Genomic DNA, 19,229 nt, shown 5'->3' with positions numbered 1-19,229 from the left:
CACCGAATCTACTGCAGGAAGTTCACCATGTTCCTCAACACAGCAGAGCTTCTGAAGCTGAGGAGGAGATAATCCGGACCGACTGGGGAGAATCGGATCAGAATCGGATCTGATGTCCAGGATGAAGTGTTGATGTTACACATGGATCACACACACACTTTCCTGCTGGGCTTCATCACAGGTGAGAACTTCTTACTGAATCTGCATGAATGAATGAGTGAATGAATCCATAAACACAGAAAGTCCAGACACTATTTGACCAAAAGTATTTGGACACCTGACCACGACCTTGCCGGACGTCCCATTCCAAATCAAATGAGTTTGAAAATAGACTGACCTTTGTGTGATCTTTTTAACTAGAGCAGCAGCCGCTCTACTGAGAACCCTCTAATGAGACTTTGAAGCATGTCTGTGGGAATTTGTGCCAACACCGATGCATGTGTCTCTCTATACGTGATACTGTCAGGTGACAAGAAGCGGTTGCAGATTGGAGGCGTGTCTGAGGGGGGCGTGTAGTGGTCAGGCTCTCCTCTATCAGACCAGAGTAGCAGTGGATTCACAGCTTCAGAATCTTCACTCACTGTCCATTTTATCAGCTCCACTTACCATATAGAAGCACTTTGTAGTTCTACAATTACTGACTGTAGTCCATCTGTTTCTCTTCATGCTTTTTAACTTCCTTTCACCATGTTCTTCAATGGTCAGGACCCCCACAGGACCACCACAGAGCAGGTATTATTTAGGTGGTGGATCATTCTCAGCACTGCAGTGACACTGACATGGTGGTGGTGTGTTAGTGTGTGTTGTGCTGGTATGAGTGGATCAGACACAGCAGCGCTGCTGGAGTTTTTAAACACCGTGTCCACTCACTGTCCACTCTATTAGACGCTCCTACCTAGTTGATCCACCTTGTAGATGTAAAGTCAGAGACGATCGCTCATCTATTGCTGCTGTTTGAGTCGCTCATCTTCTAGACCTTCATCAGTGGTCACAGGACGCTGCACACGGGGCGCTGTTGGCTGGATATTTTTGGTTGGTGGACTATTCTCAGTCCAGCAGTGACAGTGAGGTGTCCATACCAGCACAACACACACTAACACACCACCACCATGTCAGTGTCACTGCAGTGCTGAGAATCATCCACCACCTAAATAATACCTGCTCTGTGGGGGTCCTGTGGGGGTCCTGACCATTGAAGAACAGGGTGAAAGGGGGGGTAACAAAGCATGCAGAGAAACGGATGGACTACAGTCAGTAATTGTAGAACTACAAAGTGTTTCTATACGGTAAGTGGAGCTGATAAAATGGACAGTGAGTGTAGAAATAATGTTATGGCTGATCTGTGTATGATTAAACTGTGAGAGAAACCGGTGTTGGAATTGCGGCGGTGCTGCCGGCCTGGCCGTGTGCTCAACAGACCTTATTGGCTGTGTCTGAGGAGGGAAAGGTCGGATGTGGTGCCGCAACAGACTGAGCTCATGCACAAGTGCCAAAAGTATTTGGACACCCGAACATGAGCTTGGTCTTGTCCTTTGTGCGACCACTGTGTGACCTTCTCAGCTAGGCTTCTCACAAGACTTTGAAGTACGTCTGTGGGAATTTGTGCACGTTCAGTATAAAGGTGACAGCATTTGTATTTGGGCTGCTGGGCACTGATCGATCGGTCGGTGTTCTGGTTCATCCCAATGCTGTTGAGTGAGGCTGAGCTCAGGGCTGTGTCTTTATAGAGCTTGTTCATGCTGGAACAGGAAGGACCTTCCCTAAGCTGTTGCTGCAAAGTCAGAAGCATGTCATTTCCTTTATACCGCTGATTTATTGCTGTTGAGTGGGGCTGAGCTCAGGGCTCCGTGCAGGACACCGGAGTTCCTTTAAACCGAGGCACAGGGGGCGTGGTCCTGCTGGAACATGAAGGGCCTTCCCTAAACTGTTGCTTCAAACTTCAAAGCATGTGATTTCCTTGATATCATTGATTTAGCTTCATTGATTCAGAAGAGAAAGTGAATGAATGCATGTAACCTTTATTTTTTGTTGCTGGAAACGCCCGTCCCGTGGGTTTCGGTGAGCCGTCCAGCGTCGGAGCGTTTGAAAGGCGTCGTCCGAGATGGTTGGAATGTTTTGGTAGTCATTAGGACGTCGGTGCTATTTTCTGCGCCTGAATGGCAGCAGGAGGGCGTGGTGGCGAGGTGTGTGAGTGGGTGTGTGGGTGAGAATGCGCTGCTCAAACAAGCGTGAGAAACTAAATAAAGAAATAAATGAATGAATTCACGCCGATGCTAAGATCACGCGTGATCTCTAAATTAACGCCGCGTGGCGCTGTGCCCGCCGTGCCCGCCGCTCGGCCCGTATCCGTTCCCCCCGGGGGAGCGCGGGTTGGTGAGCGGATGAATGCTCGGCTTTGCTCCACCTGTCATTTGTTTGTTTTGTGCTCTTGCAGTGGCCCTATGCAAATACGCCCAGGCTGAATGGAATTCGACCGGCGGCTCGCCGAACGCCACGGTGTCCTGCGGTCACCATGACAACAACAGCAACTGCACAGGTAACGATCCCGCAGGTGACGACAACCCGACCGTCCGCCTTTCACCCCCAGGGTTTAGGATCGGTCCCGGTGGAGGGTGTAAATAATACATCAGTGAAATGACCAGCTTCAGACTTTGCAGCAACGGTTTAGGGAAGGTCCTGTGTGTTGTGGACGGGCATCAGGGCCACTTGCATGACCCCAGATCTGATCGACGAGAGCCGGACCACCGAACGCCCCCGACACATGTCTGTTCAGCCGCCGTTCTGTCTGAACCAGTGCTGAAGATCATCGCTGCGTCTGATTATGTTTGTGTGGATTAGAACGTGTGACCTTGAACCCTTGGCAGTGGTGTGCTGGCGTGTTAGACCGCTGCGCCAGTGTCGAGCTAAGTGGTAAGCTAGGTAGTTTTAAATAAAGCTAACATGGAGTGTTTTGACGTAAACGCCGGGCGTGCATTTAGATACAGAGACCCTCAGCACGTACAGAGGACCACGCTACTCACTTTGTATTCCTCCACCACTCATGCAGTTGCCCTAATTAGACACCAGAGGTTGCTGTTCAGCAACAGTGCGATTAAAAACTCACCTCCCCTCAGACACCCCTCAGAGGTGGTGGGTACGACTGTATGAATGTACGACTGTACGGATGTTTGACTGTAAGAATATTTGACTGTAAAAATGTACAAATGTACAATCGTATGAATGTATAACTGTAAGAATGTACGACTGTACAAATGTATGACTGTAAAAATGTACGACTGTAAGAATGTGCGACTGTAAGAATGTACGACTGTATGAATGTACGACTGTACATATATACGACTGTATGAATGTACGACTGTATGAATGTACGACTGTACATATATACGACTGTATGAATGTACGACTGTATGAATGTACGACTGTACAAATATACGACTGTATGAATGTACGACTGTATGAATTTATGTCTGTACAAATCTAAAAATGTCCGACTGTAAGAATGTACGACTGTAAGAATGTACAACTGTAAGAATGTACGACTGTATGAATGTACGACTGTACAAATGTACGACTGTACAAATGTACGACTGTATGAATGTACGACTGTATGAATGTACGACTGTACAAATGTACGACTGTATGAATGTACGACTGTATGAATTTACGTCTGTACAAATGTAAAAACGTCCGACTGTAAGAATGTACGACTTTAAGAATGTACGACTGTACAAATGTACGACTGTAAAAATGTACGACTGTAAGAATGTGTGACTGTATGAATGTACGACTGTAATAATGTACAAATGTACGACTGTATGAATGTACGACTGCACCCCGAGTGCTGCTTTTATTATTTTTAGGACGTAGCGTGGTCCTCTGTACGTGCTGAGGCTCTCTGTTGGAATCAGGTGTAAACGCACGCCCAGCGTGTACGTAATTATTCTCCATCTTAGCTTTATTTAAACCGCACGCCCAGACCGCCACAGATCAGTCAGGTGTGAGTGTGTGAGTGTGTGGTGTGTATATGTGGTGTGTGTGTGTGTGTGTGTGTGTGTGTGTGTTAATAGCTCAGTTCTCTCAGGGTTTATGGATTTATGGGCGCCTTATCGAGGGCGCTGGAGTATTTTGACTGGAGATCCAGGCAACACCGTAAATAAGATTTAACACTCTGCTCTGAACTGATAACCACGTGTGTATGAGAAGCTTCTCACTAGACTTTGAAGTGTTTCTGTGGGAATTTGTGCCCGTTCTGTCAGTATGGCTGGGCGCTGATCGATCAGTCGGTGTTCCGGTTCATCCCAGAGCTGTTGAGTGGGGCTGAGCTCAGGGCTCTGTTCATGTCTTTATAAAGCTTGTTCATGCTGGAACTGGAAGGACCTTCCCTAAACTGTTGCTGCAAAACCAGAAGCTTAGAATTTCCTTTATACCACTGATTTATTACAGCTGTCAGCAGCTGTCGTGACTGAAATGCATGAATTCAATCATTAGAAGTGACGTCCCAATACTTTCATCCATATAGTGACACAAAGCTGCATTTAATTTCATTCTCATGTTTTACCAGCGCTTTATCCTGGTCAGGGTTGTCCCTGGTCCCTTTCTGTCTGTCTGTCTGTCTGTCTGTCTGTCTGTCTGTCTGTCTGTCTGTCTGTCTATCTATCTATCTATCTATCTATCTATCTATCTATCTATCTATCTATCTATCTGTGTCTGTCTGCCTGTCTGCCTGCCTGTCTCTATCATCTATCTATCTGTGTCTGTCTGTCTGTCTGTATCTGTCTATCTGTCCGTCTATCTATCTATGCTTCTACCATGAAGACAACAGTTTGGGGAAGTCCCCTTTCTCTTTCAGCATGGTTACGCCCCTGATCACAAAGCAGCTCCATAACGACCCGGTTTGACCAGTTTTGTACAAAGCAGCTGCCAGTTGCCTATACAGAACTCAACTCAACACTTTTGGGATGAATTTCTCCTCACTTCCAACTTCAGAATGGGCACAAATTCCCACAGACACATTCCCAAAGAAAGGCCTCTCAGAAGAGCTACAAGGGGAAGACCTCACGGTTTTGGAACGAGATGCCTGACAAGCTCACGGTCCTGTACTGGTGTCCCAATGGTTTTTAATTTATAGTGTACAATCATTTCACATGAGTTGATCTGGTGGACCAGACCAGGATCCTGAACCCTTGAGGAAGATCTCGGTTTAACAGGATGGGTGCAGGATGGAGCCGGCGGGTGTGGAGGAGCGGCGGATCGTGTTGCTGTAATCAGATCCTTCACCATTCATCCAGCGGCTCTTTCTTTATTCATTAGTAGAGTTTCAGGTTTCAGCCGAACCTTCGGATAAACTCGCCCGTCCGCGGTTATTCAGCATCGCCGCGTGAACCGTGCCCGCCCTGGAACAGAAGGAAAGCAGGAGAAAGGTCAGGTTCATTCACGCCGCTGCGTACGTCACACCGAGCGTTTGTTTTACTCCGCTGATAAAACACAGAGGCGAGAATAAAGTCCGTCATCGAAGCGTTTCCACGTTTACGTCCGGTACTGTCTGATCTAAATGTACTGGCCATTTTATTGGAAGCACCATGCCAACCCTGAGAGGAACCACCTTCTGCAAGATGGGATGCTTTTATTTGTCGTATATACATCTTCACATAGATATACACTGATCAGCCATAACATTAAAACCACCTCCTTGTTTCTACACTCACTGTCCATTTTATCAGCTCCACTTACCATATAGAAGCACTTTGTAGTTCTACAATTACTGACTGTAGTCTATCTGTTTCTCTACATGCTTTGTTAGCCCCCGTTCATGCTGTTCTTCAATGGTCAGGACCCCCACAGAGCAGGTATTATTTAGGTGGTGGTATGAGTGGATCAGACACAGCAGCGCTGCTGGAGTTTTTAAACACCTCACTGTCACTGCTGGACTGAGAATAGTCCACCAACCAAAAACATCCAGCCGACAGCGCCCCGTGGGCAGCGTCCTGTGACCACTGATGAAGGTCTAGAAGATGAGCGACTCAAACAGCAGCAATAGATGAGCGATCGTCTCTGACTTTACATCTACAAGGTGGACCAACTAGGTAGGAGTGTCTAATAGAGTGGACAGTGAGTGGACGCGGCATTTAAAAACTCCAGCAGCGCTGCTGTGTCTGATCCACTCATACCAGCACAACACACACTAACACACCACCACCATGTCAGTGTCACTGCAGTGCTGAGAATCATCCACCACCTAAATAATATCTGCTCTGTGGGGGTCCTGTGGGGGTCCTGACCATTGAAGAACAGCATGAAAGGGGGCTAACAAAGCATGCAGAGAAACAGATGGACTACAGTCAGTAATTGTAGAACTACAAAGTGCTTCTATATGGTAAGTGAGTGTAGAAACAAGGAGGTGGTTTTATTGTTATGACTGTTCAGTGTAAATTCTTTGTCGGCCATTGTACGGAACCCAGGAGCCGTGAGAATTAAGGGCCCAACAGTGGCTGCTTAGCAGAGCCGGGGTTCAAACCCACAACCGTCCATTTGATAACCCAAAGCTCTACCCACTAAGCTACCACTGATCATGTAGGAAGGTTAGATTTTTGGTCCTCATTAATTGGCTGCAGGGTGGCGCTGTGATACACGAATGACACGGTGTACGTGGACGGTACACGTACAGTTCTGGACCTGCACATCATAACATCACTGTTGTTTTTTGTTTTTACAGATGGAAAGGTCGTCCACAGCTGGAGTGACCACTTCTCCGAATGTCCTGAACAATATTTGAATTACTGTATACACGGGACCTGCCAGTTTGTCCAGGAGCAGAACGTACCGTCCTGCAGGTAAATAAAGGGTTTTAGACTGGACAGGTCAGGGTTTGGTCGTGCTATGGTTACAGCCTCCCAACTTAGACAAGCCCAGTTCCCCTAATGCCTTTGCTGCCTCAGTCTGACTCTGACGTTTAACCGCTTGGACTGTAGCGTTAAGACTAAAGACTTCAGGCGTGACTTGTACTCTGTATCCTAAAGACTAAACAAGACTTGGACTTTATTGACTTGACTTGGACTCTGTAGCCTGAAGACTTGAATCTGAACTTGGACTTAGACTAAAGACTTGAGTCTTGGACTCTGTAGCCTAAACTCTAAAGACTTGAGTCTTGACTTGGACTCTGTAGCCTAAACTTTAAAGACTTGAGTCTTGACTTGGACTCTGTAGCCTAAAGACTTGAGTCTTGACTTGGACTCTGTAGCCTAAAGACTTGAGTCTTGACTTGGACTCTGTAGCTAAAACTCTAAAGAGTTTAAGCTACAGAGTCTTGACTTGGACTCTGTAGCCTAAAGACTAAAGACTTGAGTCTTGACTTGGACTCTACAGCCTAAAGACTTGAGTCTGAACTTTGGCTCTTTAGACTAAAGACTTGAGTATTGACTTGGACTCTGTAGCTTAAACTCTAAAGACTTGAGTCTTGACTTGGACTCTGTAGCCTAAAGACTTGAGTCTTGACTTGGACTCTGTAGCTAAAACTCTAAAGACTTGAGTCTTGACTTGGACTCTGTAGCCTAAAGACTAAAGACTTGAGTCTTGACTTGGACTCTACAGCCTAAAGACTTGAGTCTTGACTTGGACTATGTAGCTAAAACTCTAAAGAGTTTAAGCTACAGAGTCTTGACTTGGACTCTGTAGCCTAAAGACTAAAGACTTGAGTCTTGACTTGGACTCTACAGCCTAAAGACTTGAGTCTGAACTTTGGCTCTTTAGACTAAAGACTTGAGTATTGACTTGGACTCTGTAGCTTAAACTCTAAAGACTTGAGTCTTGACTTGGACTCTGTAGCCTAAAGACTTGAGTCTTGACTTGAACTCTGTAGCTAAAACTCTAAAGACTTGAGTCTTGACTTAAACTCTGTAGCCTAAAGACTAAAGACTTGAGTCTTGACTTGGACTCTACAGCCTAAAGACTTGAGTCTGAACTTTGGCTCTTTAGACTAAAGACTTGAGTCTTGGACTCTGTAGCTTAAACTCTAAAGACTTGAGTCTTGACTTGGACTCTGTAGCCTAAACTTTAAAGACTTGAGTCTTGACTTGGACTCTGTAGCCTGAAGACTTGAGTCTTTACTTGACTTGGACTCTGTAACCTAAAGACTAAAGACTTGAGTCTCGACTTGGACTCTGTAACCTAAAGACTAAAGACTTGAGTCTCGACTTGGACTCTGTAACCTAAAGACTAAAGACTTGAGTCTTGGACTCTGTAGCTTAAACTCTAAAGACTTGAGTCTGAACTTTGGCTCTTTAGACTAAAGACTTGAGTCTTGACTTGGACTCTGTAGCCTAAAGACTAAAGACTTGAGTCTTGACTTGGACTCTACAGCCTAAAGACTTGAGTCTGAACTTTGGCTCTTTAGACTAAAGACTTGAGTCTTGGACTCTGTAGCTTAAACTCTAAAGACTTGAGTCTGAACTTCGGCTCTTTAGACTAAAGACTTGAGTCTTGACTTGGACCCTGTAGCTTAAACTCTAAAGACTTGAGTCTTGACTTGGACTCTGTAGCTTAAACTCTAAAGACTTGAGTCTTGACTTGGACTCTACAGCCTAAAGACTTGATTCTTGACTTGGACTCTTCAGCCTAAAGACTTGGGACTGGACTTGGACCTTGTCATTTTTCCTACAGACCAAGACTCGGTCAGCAGGTCGTAGTTCCTCCCTCCCGCTACTCAGACGCTAAAGCTCAGCCTGATTGGCGTGATGTTGGCACTACAGCGTAGCATTAAATTATGAGATTGATTAGTGTCCTGTCCTCCCTCAGGAACAGTTCCGTACTCGCGTATCGGGCCCCACTAGATCCCGGAAATCGGCGCTGGCGGCTGTTTTGTGACTCTCTGTGTGTTTATTTCCACAGGTGTGATAGTGGGTACGTGGGTGCCAGGTGTGAATACATCAACTTCGACTGGTTGGTGGAGGACCGGACGAAAATATTAATCGGCGGCATCGTAGCCGTGCTGGCATTTCTGCTCTTCGTCATCGCCATCGTCTGCGTCTGTATAAAGTCAGTTTCGTTTCCTACACATCATCGTCTGCGCTGTGTGGCCAAAAGTATTCAGACGGCCGTTAATTATTGACTTCAGGTGTTTCAGCCACACCCACTGTTAAAAGAGGGATGCTTAGTGGACGCAATTCCCCTGTACCGCTGCAGACCTCCACTCCTGAGCGAGGAGGGCCGTGACTAACACACGCCCCCTCCGACACGTGTGCAGCACCGACCGCTTCTTTTCACCCACACTAGCGGGTGCATACAGAGATCCGTATCGCTCACGGAGAGTCACGCACCGATCTCCACTATTCCCCATCTCTGTGCAGCGTCGACAGTCCGCCTGCAGAGGTCGTAACTGCAGCAGTTATCAGGAATCTGTTTGTATAAGCGTCCAGCCTGACTGACTTTGTGGCATCAGTTTAGGGAAGGTCTTTTTTATGTTGGGCTGATGAGTTCACTGGTCTGCATAAAGACCTGATCCTAACCTCAACCCTAATGGGATGAATTGGGAGACTCATTTCAAGCCAGGCATTCACGCCCAACATCAGTGACTGGTACAAATTCCCATAGAAACACTTTTATAGCCACAAACAGGGTCCTGTTGTCCACAAAGTCGCGTCATGGTCAGGTGTCCACATATTTTTGGCCAAATAGTGTATTTCATCGAGGTCTCTCAGATGTCCGGTTTATTCCGCGATCTGCTTTTTTTTCGTTTGTTCTGAGCAGCAGACGAAAGCGGAGACGAAAACAGAACCAGGGCGACGAGGAGAAGAAGCTGAACACGATCAAACCGGACGGATCTTCTGAACCCGCGGACATGTCTGATACCAACACGGTATGAGGTGAGGACCGGAGATCAGATCTTCATGGATTTAGGTTCAGAAATCCGTCACGCTCGTCGTACGGTCCTTCATCCCTCAGTTTTGATCCACAGTAGATCTTTTGGTGGTTGTTGATGAGTCTTGGCCGCCCAGCAACCTGTCGGCGGTTCCTAACTCGTCCCTCCTCGTTCCACGTTGGCCTGTGACATTACAGTATTTATCTGGTCACATGCCGACATGGTGAGCACCCACGGACAGCGGTGCGAGGAGGGATGAGTTAGAAACCGCCGACAGGTTGCTGGGCGGCCAAGACATGGCATGGGCATGGCAAGTCAGGGAGTTACAGGTTTCAATCCCATTAGAGCAGGTTTTTTTTCCAGAACCATCATCAGCTTGAATGGGTGAATTAAACTGCCGTCCAAATACTTCTGACTCTTTATAAATTAAACAAACTCAGCATTTTTTTGCCTTCGATCCCTAAACAGGAAGTACCCGCTGTGCCAATCAGAAACCATGGCACAGAGAAGAGCTGCACACACTCAATCACTTTACACACTACACCATACGGCCAAAAGTATCTGGACGCCTGACCGTGAGCTTGTCTGACGTACCATTTTGAAAACAAACGGTATTAAAACAGAACGACCTCTATGTGAGCCTGTTAGAGGACTACTCACAACTATGTCTGTGGGCATTTGTGCCCATTAAGTCAAAAGATGAAGCATTGCAGCAGAATCGTTACTTTAGTTTATACGGTGCGTATTTTCTATTACATGTTCACGCTTGAAGCTAAATTTGGCAGCTTTTGAATATGGAATCAGTTCTCGCTCGACCGGTATAACCAGCGCTGAGCTTCTGTAGAAACAGCACAGTGAGCAAGTTATCCAACAACTAGAGTGGATTCAGAAAGTATTCAGACCCCAGGAGCAGTGTTAAAGCTCCACATGTATCTGTGTTTATCTGGATTCTCCTCCCTGTTTCACTTTTAAACTTGTGTTACAGCTCCAGCTTCTGAGAAATGGTGAGAATCAGAATCAGCTTCTCCCAGAGTCTAAAACGCTTCTGGTTCAAAATAAAGCTTAACGTGGTTTAATGTAGTAAATCAGGGGTGTCAAACTCATTTTCACTGAGGGCCACATCTGCATTACGATTGTAGCGTATCCTGCTGTGATTGGAGTCGCCTTTTAATTCTTTGTTGTTTTTCTTGGAGGATAAATTCTGTGATGGTGTCAAAATGGCAAATGTATCCTGTATATTTATAATGTATATCTACATTTATATTGTTCTCCTTTACCACAGACACGCCCTCATAACACAAGAGACGCACCGCTTTCTCTTGCTGAAGCACAAACTTTTATTCACTTTCCCATCTTTCATTAAATTTCCCCCTTCTGCTTGAATTTTCTCTTCTTGTACATTTTGGGATTATTTGTAACTATTTCTCAGCATCATCTAGTGGCGGGATGTGGTCACTGCAGGTCACAAAATCGGCATGCTTTGTGGGAGATGCAGTTTATGTAGGATTTTACAGTGGATTTTAAGACGATTGTTCTGCCCTCGCTAAGAGTTTTTCCCCATTCTCAGCTAGACAGACAGACAGACAGACTGACTGACTCTCTCCAAAATACGGCCTTTTATAGTTCTTATGGTAAATTCGTAACTGAAGCACTGTAACGTACTCGCTAAACATTTACAAACAACTGAGAATATAAACATCTACTATGTACAGACGATGCTTCTGTATTGGATTGCAAGAGAATTAACGTCTATTTATTATTGTTTACTTGTTTACGGTACTGACGTTACCCCGCGTTCTTTTGCCTCTAAACCGTAAACGTGACATGGCGTCCCATTAAATTAAGTACATCTCTGTAACTACTCGAACCATCACGTCAATCATACGTCTTTTAAGCTTTCGTGGGCCAGATAAAATGACGTCCAGCCCGGGGGCCTCGAGTTTGACACCCCTGTACTAAAAGTAGGAGACAGGAGCACTAAACTTCTCTTCATTATTACTGCTCATAAGTTCCTCCACTAATCACATTCCTCACTCGCTGTTTTACTACAATAAGTCACGTTAAGTTTTGTTCGTACGTCGAGTCTTTTACCGCCTCATATCAAACAGTTCGTCTCATTGGAGGAGCTTTGGAAAGCTTTGCTGGCTGATCGATGGCGCTGCGGGGGATAACGGGGGATAACGGAGATCAGTGCGTGACTCTCTGTGCATGATACAGATCTCCATATGAACCTGGTCGGTGCAGGTGAAAAGAAGAGGTCGGTAGTGCACGTGTCCCAGGGGGTGTGTGCATTCAGTCAGGAGTAGAAAGTGGGGAGCTGGATAGGACTAAATTGGGAGAGAAATTAGAGAAAATGCATATGAAGTAACCACAAATGAACAGCGTGTTTATGTTGTTGTGTTGCAGTACTGTGGAGAGCGACTGCTGGGATTTCTCCTGCTGGACGGGATGTTGTCCTGACCGACAAGTGAAGACATCACGTGGACCGGGTGGATGCGGCGTGCGGTCCGAAACGTCTTCTGTTGCGTATTTCATCGTTTATTAAAGACTGCTTTCTCAGATACATACGATCCGTCAATAAGGAAGCATAAGGGCTGGCACGTGCTTCCTTCTGGACATGTAAGGCTGGTTAAGCAGTGTGGCACCTGTAGGGGGCGCTAGACGCCTTTTTCTCTGCGTGTGTGCTCTAAGACGGTCGAGACTGGATTGTGTTGATTTATTAGGAAGGTGGAAGGGAACAGGAACGATTTGGGACCCTGGATTTGCTGCGGCATCGTAGATCCGAACCCATGACCTTTCGAGGTGGATGATTTTCCGTCGCACCCTTCAAGGGCCCCGAATTTTCACTAAGGAAAAAGTTCGGCTAAGGAACCTTTTTAAGGTGGAATGTTTTGTTTTTTGAACGTTTTGGCATTTCTGTTAGTAAAACTAGACAGAACTCACCGTTCCACCTTAAAAAATTGCTGGAACACGTGTCACTATCCACAGTCAAGCAAGCTTTATGTCTCGCTAAAATCATCACCTTCGTGCCTTCTGAAAAAGAGAAGTTTGGTCTAAAGGAACAAGAAGGAAAAAAGGCGAGGCTTTAAACCCAACAACGTGACCTAATGTTAGATGTGCTTCCCACAGGCACAGTCCAAAATCCTATATGCAAAGGAACGGGAGGATGTTTGGAATTAAGGTTCATAAAGACGTGGTTGGACGAGTGAAGGGCGTTTTTTTGTCATGTAGTGTGTGTGTGTGTGTGTGTGTGTGTGTGTGTGTGTGTGTGTGTGTGTGTGTGTGTGTGTGCAGCAAATGATGTACGTCTTCTACAGGTGCATGTAAACTTTATATACACACACACACACACATAGATATACACACACACACATATACACAAACACACACACACATATACAGTTAGGCCCAGAAATATTTGGACAGTGACACAGGTTTTGGCATTTTAGCTGTTTACCAAAAAATATCCAAGATACAGTTATATAATCAATATGGGCTTAAAGTGCAGACTCTCAGCTTTAATTCGAGGTATTCACATCCTAATTGGAGGTAGGGTTTAGGAAGTACAGCTCTTTAATATGTAGCTGCCTCTTTTTCAAGGGACCAAAAGTAATTGGTCAATTACCTCAAAAGCTATTTCATGGGCTGCATGGGCTATTCCCTTATTAATCCATCATCATTTAAGCAGGTAAAAGGTCTGGAGTTGATTCCAGGTGTGGCATTTGCATTTGGAAGCTGTTGCTGTGAACCCACAACATGCGGTCAAAGGAGCTCTCAATGGAAGTGAAACAGACCATCATTAGGCTAAAAAAAAAGAAGAAATCCAGCACAGAGATAGCGGAAATGTTAGGAGTGGCAAAATCAACAGTTCGGTACATTCTGGGGGAAAAAATGAGCGCACTGGTGAGCTCGGGGACTCAAAAAGGCCTGGACGTCCAGGAAAGACAACAGTGGTGGATGATCGCAGAATCCTTTCCATGGTGAAGAAAAACCTCTTCACAACATCCACCCAAGTGAAGAACACTCTACAGGAGGTAGGTTTATCAGTATGGAAGTCTACCATAAAGAGAAGACTTCATGAGAGCAAATACAGAGGGTTCACCACAAGGTGCAAACCATTAATCAGACTCAAAAATAGAAAGGCCACATTAGACTTTGCCAAAAAACATCTAAAGAAGCCAGCCCAGTTCTGGAACAGCATTCTTTGGACAGATGAAACTAAGATTAACCTGTACCAGAATGATGGGAAGAATAAAGTATGGAGAAGGCTTGGAACGGCTCATGATCCAAAGCACACCACATCCTCTGTAAAACATGGTGGAGGCAGTGTGATGGCATGGGCATGCATGGCTTCCAATGGCACTGGGTCACTATTGTTTATTGATGATGTGACAGAAGACAGAAGCAGCCGGATAAATTCTGAAGTGTACAGTGATATACTTTCTGCTCAGATTCAACCAAATGCAGCAAGGTTGATTGGACTGCGCTTCACAGTACAGATGGACAATGACCCAAAACATACTGCGAAAGCAACCCAGGAGTTTTTTAAGGCAAATAAGTGGAATATTCTGCAATGGCTGAGTCAATCACCAGATCTCAACCCGATCGAGCATGCATTTCACTTGCTTAAGACAAAACTTAAGGCAGAAAGACCCACAAACAAGCAACAACTGAAGACAGCTGCAGTAAAGGCCTGGCAAAGCACCACAAAGGAGGAAACCCAGCTTTTGGTGATGTCCATGGGTTCCAGACTTCAGGCAGTCATTGCCTGCAAAAGATTCTCAACAAAGTATTAAAAATGAACATTTTATTTATGGTAAAGTTAATTTGTCCAATTACTTTTGAGCTCCTGAAATGAGGAGGCTTTTTGTAGAAGAATGGTTGCAATTCCTAAACGTTTCAAAGGATATTTTTGTTCAACCCCTTGAATTAAACATGAAAGTCTACACTTCAATTGCATCTCAGTTGTTTCATTTCAAATCCAATGTGGTGGCATGCAGAGCCCAAATCATGCAGACTGTGTCACTGTCCAAATATTTCTGGGCCTAACTGTACATGCATACACACACACATAGATATACACATATACACAAACACACACATTTATAGACACACATACACACACATATATACACAAACACACACACACACAGATATTCACATATACAGTGTATCACAAAAGTGAGTACACCCCTCACATTTCTGCAGATATTTAAGTATATCTTTTCATGGGACAACACTGACAAAATGACACTTTGACACAATGAAAAGTAGTCTGTGTGCAGCTTATATAACAGTGTAAATTTATTCTTCCCTCAAAATAACTCAATATACAGCCATTAATGTCTAAACCACCGGCAACAAAAGTGAGTACACCCCTAAGAGACTACACCCCTAAATGTCCAAATTGAGCACTGCTTGTCATTTTCCCTCCAAAATGTCATGTGATTTGTTAGTGTTACTAGGTCTCAGGTGTGCATAGGGAGCAGGTGTGTTCAATTTAGTAGTACAGCTCTCACACTCTCTCATACTGGTCACTGAAAGTTCCAACATGGCACCTCATGGCAAAGAACTCTCTGAGGATCTTAAAAGACGAATTGTTGCGCTACATGAAGATGGCCAAGGCTACAAGAAGATGCCAACACCCTGAAACTGAGCTGCAGCACAGTGGCCAAGATCATCCAGCGTTTTAAAAGAGCAGGGTCCACTCAGAACAGACCTCGCGTTTGTCGTCCAAAGAAGCTGAGTGCACGTGCTCAGCGTCACATCCAACTGCTGTCTTTGAAAGATAGGCGCAGGAGTGCTGACAGCATTGCTGCAGAGATTGAAAAGGTGGGGGGTCAGCCTGTCAGTGCTCAGACCATACGCCGCACACTACATCAAATTGGTCTGCATGGCTGTCACCTTAGAAGGAAGCCTCTTCTGAAGTCTCTACACAAGAAAGCCCACAAACAGTTTGCTGAAGACATGTCAACAAAGGACATGGATTACTGGAACCATGTCCTATGGTCTGATGAGACCAAGATTAATTTGTTTGGTTCAGATGGTCTCAAGCATGTGTGGCGGCAATCAGGTGAGGAGTACAAAGATAAGTGTGTCATGCCTACAGTCAAGCATGGTGGTGGGAATGCCATGGTCTGGGGCTGCATGAGTGCAGCAGGTGTTGGGGAGTTACATTTCATTGAGGGACACACGAACTCCAATATGTACTGTGAAATACTGAAGCAGAGCATGATCCCCTCCCTCCGTAAACTGGGTCGCAGGGCAGTGTTCCAGCATGATAATGACCCCAAACACGTCTCTAAGACAACCACTGCTTTATTGAAGAGGCTGAGGGTAAAGGTGATGGACTGGCCAAGCATGTCTCCAGACCTAAACCCAATAGAACATCTTTGGGGCATCCTCAAGCGGAAGGTGGAGGAGCGCAAAGTCTCGAATATCCGCCAGCTCCGTGATGTCGTCATGGAGGAGTGGAAAAGCATTCCAGTGGCAACCTGTGAAGCTCTGGTAAACTCCATGCCCAGGAGAGTTAAGGCAGTTCTAAGAAATAATGGTGGCCACACAAAATATTGACACTTCAGGAACTTTCACTAAGGGGTGTACTCACTTTTGTTGCCGGTGGTTTAGACATTAATGGCTGTATATTGAGTTATTTTGAGGGAAGAATAAATTTACACTGTTATATAAGCTGCACACAGACTACTTTTCATTGTGTCAAAGTGTCATTTTGTCAGTGTTGTCCCATGAAAAGATATACTTAAATATCTGCAGAAATGTGAGGGGTGTACTCACTTTTGTGATACACTGTACACACACATAAATATACACACACATATACATGAATACACACACATTTATAGACACACACACAGATATACACATATTCACACACCCACATAGATATACACACACACACACACACACATATATACACAAATACACACACACACACACACACATAGATATACACATATACACAAATACACACACACACACACACACACACATAGATATACACATATACACAAATACACACACACACATAGATATACACATATACACAAACACACACACATTTATAGACACACACACACATATACACAAACACACACACACATATATAGACACACACACACAGATATTCACATATACACACACATAAATATACACACACATATATACACGAATACACACACATTTATAGACACACACACACACACATAGATATACACATAGACACAAATACACACACATATATAGACACAAACACACACATAGATATGCACAAATACACACACACACAGACACAAATACACACACACACACACATATATAGACACAAACACACACACATAGATATACACAAATACACACACACACACATATATAGACACAAATACACACACACACACACACACATATATATAGACACAAACACACACACATAGATATACAAATATACACAAATACACACACACACACACACACACACACTCACACTCATCTGGTACTTACATGGATTATATTACAGTCTCCATATACTGAACCGTACTGATTAACCTGGTGGGTATACAATCACTGACTGACCGACTGACCAGATGATGCTTGTGTGAACACTTACATGCTCATAACATGGCTTGTTCAGGTGTGCGTGTAGCAGGTTCAGCAGTGTTGTTGTGATTTTAAACACCTCATTGTAAAGCCAGCAGCGTCCCATGGTCAGAATGTGGAGGGAGATGGGCACACCTAAAACACATACTGACAGGGTTCGAGAATCCCAACAACACTGCTGCACCTGCTGCACTCACACACACAGAGAGAACACACACACTGCTGTGTTATAGTCATGTTAGAGTCACCGCAGTGCCGAGAGTGAACCGTCGGTGGGGGTCGGAGTGTACAGAGCAACAGAACTACAGTCAGTGATTGTATACCCACAAAGATCAGCTGTGTGTTTGCTGCAGCTGATAAAATAATTGTAACTGTGTGATTGTTAGCTAGTCGTGTTTAATTTATTGCTTCAGATGTACCTGGAATAATAAAAGTGGTGCTAATCTCATGCTAGCTGTAGCGCTTCAGTTCTTGTAGATAATAAAACCTTCAGTGTGACGCATCGGCGTGTTCACGTCCGGGTTCCACGCGCGTTCTCTCACATTCCTGAGCGTCAGTGCTGGAGCTTGATAGTGTTTTATTAAACGCTGCTATTGTTTCGGTGAGAGATGAAAACAGCCGGACGTTTGCGGACGCCACGCCTCGCTCCGGAATGCCCGGCTGTATTAACACTTCATTATGCTGCGTTCACAACCAAGTGTTTTCACTCAGGCGGGGCGATGGAGTTCTTTATTATTATGAGTTTGAGCAAAAATATTTGAATATTAAATTATTATAAATTCTAATTCCAGAAAAGTTGGGACGTTTTGTAAGATTCACTGATCAACTTTATTTTTTTTAGTAAATATAAGCACGAGTTTGAATCTCAGCTCTGCTACTGGTCGGCTGGGCGCCCCCTAGCTGGCACGATCGGCAAGTGCAGACGGTGCAGCGGACAAAATCAGCCGCTAGTCTGCTGGGTGGGAAAAGGCTTTAAAGGACAGATGTATTTTTTTAGTTTTCTGCATTAGACACAATGGCTCTTGCTGTGGTTCGGTGGAGTCCCAGCGCCTGGAAAATAGCTTTATAGGACAACATTATTATTTATTTATTTAAAATTAGCTTAAAGGGAAAGGCATTTCTAATGTGCTGGGACTCCACCGAACCACAGCAAAAGCTATGGGACTTTAAGGAACCACAGCGAGAGCCATTGTGTCTAATGCAAAAAATTTAAAAAATACATCTGTCCTAAAAAAGGCCTTTTAAAGGTGCTGGGACTCCACCGAACCACAGCGAGAGCCACTGTTTCTAATGCAGAAAACTTAATAAATACATCTGTCCTAAAAAAGCCATTTTAAAGGTGTTGGGACTCCAATGAACCACAGCGAGAGCCACTGTGTCTAATGCAGAAAACTAAAAAAATACATCTGTATTTTAAAGCTATTTCCAGGGTGCTGGGACGCCACCGAACCACAGCGAGAGCCACTGTCTCTAATGCAGAAAACTTAATAAATACATGTGTCCTAAAAAAGCCATTTTCAATGTGCTAGGACTCTAAGGAACCACAGCGAAAGCCATCTCTATATGCAGAAAACTTGAAAAATACATCTGTCCTTTAAAGCCATTTCCAAGGTGTTGGGACGCCACCGAACCACAACGAGAGCTACTGTGTTTAATGCAGAAAACTTAAAAAAATACATCTGTCCTGTAAAGCCCTTTCCAAGGTGCTGGGACTTTACCAAACCACAGCAAAAGCTGTGGGACTCCACCGAACCACAGCGAGAGC

The 19,229-nt window shown here is 44.8% G+C and overlaps 1 protein-coding gene across 1 annotated transcript; it reads left to right on the top strand.

The window, feature by feature from the left end:
• Positions 1 to 13,130, top strand: btc (betacellulin, epidermal growth factor family member). The gene is made up of 6 exons (XM_063011996.1): positions 1 to 181; positions 2,435 to 2,536; positions 6,713 to 6,830; positions 8,884 to 9,030; positions 9,742 to 9,857; positions 12,260 to 13,130. Exons 1-5 carry the CDS (start codon positions 133 to 135, stop codon positions 9,854 to 9,856), a joined length of 531 nt encoding a protein of 176 aa, XP_062868066.1. The 5' UTR covers positions 1 to 132; the 3' UTR covers position 9,857; positions 12,260 to 13,130.
• The last annotated feature ends 6,099 nt before the right edge of the window (positions 13,131 to 19,229 follow it).

This window comes from Trichomycterus rosablanca, chromosome 16, assembly GCF_030014385.1.
Source record: "Trichomycterus rosablanca isolate fTriRos1 chromosome 16, fTriRos1.hap1, whole genome shotgun sequence".
Taxonomy (NCBI): domain Eukaryota; kingdom Metazoa; phylum Chordata; class Actinopteri; order Siluriformes; family Trichomycteridae; genus Trichomycterus; species Trichomycterus rosablanca.
This window is presented reverse-complemented; position numbering and strand designations above follow the sequence as displayed.

Coding starts and splice junctions, on each gene's coding strand:
- btc (XM_063011996.1), top strand. CDS start 133: ATGTTACACATGGATCACACACACACTTTCCTGCTGGGCTTCATCACA. Junction 182..2,434: donor CCTGCTGGGCTTCATCACAG/GTGAGAACTTCT, acceptor GTGCTCTTGCAG/TGGCCCTATGCAAATACGCC. Junction 9,031..9,741: donor ATCGTCTGCGTCTGTATAAA/GTCAGTTTCGTT, acceptor TGTTCTGAGCAG/CAGACGAAAGCGGAGACGAA.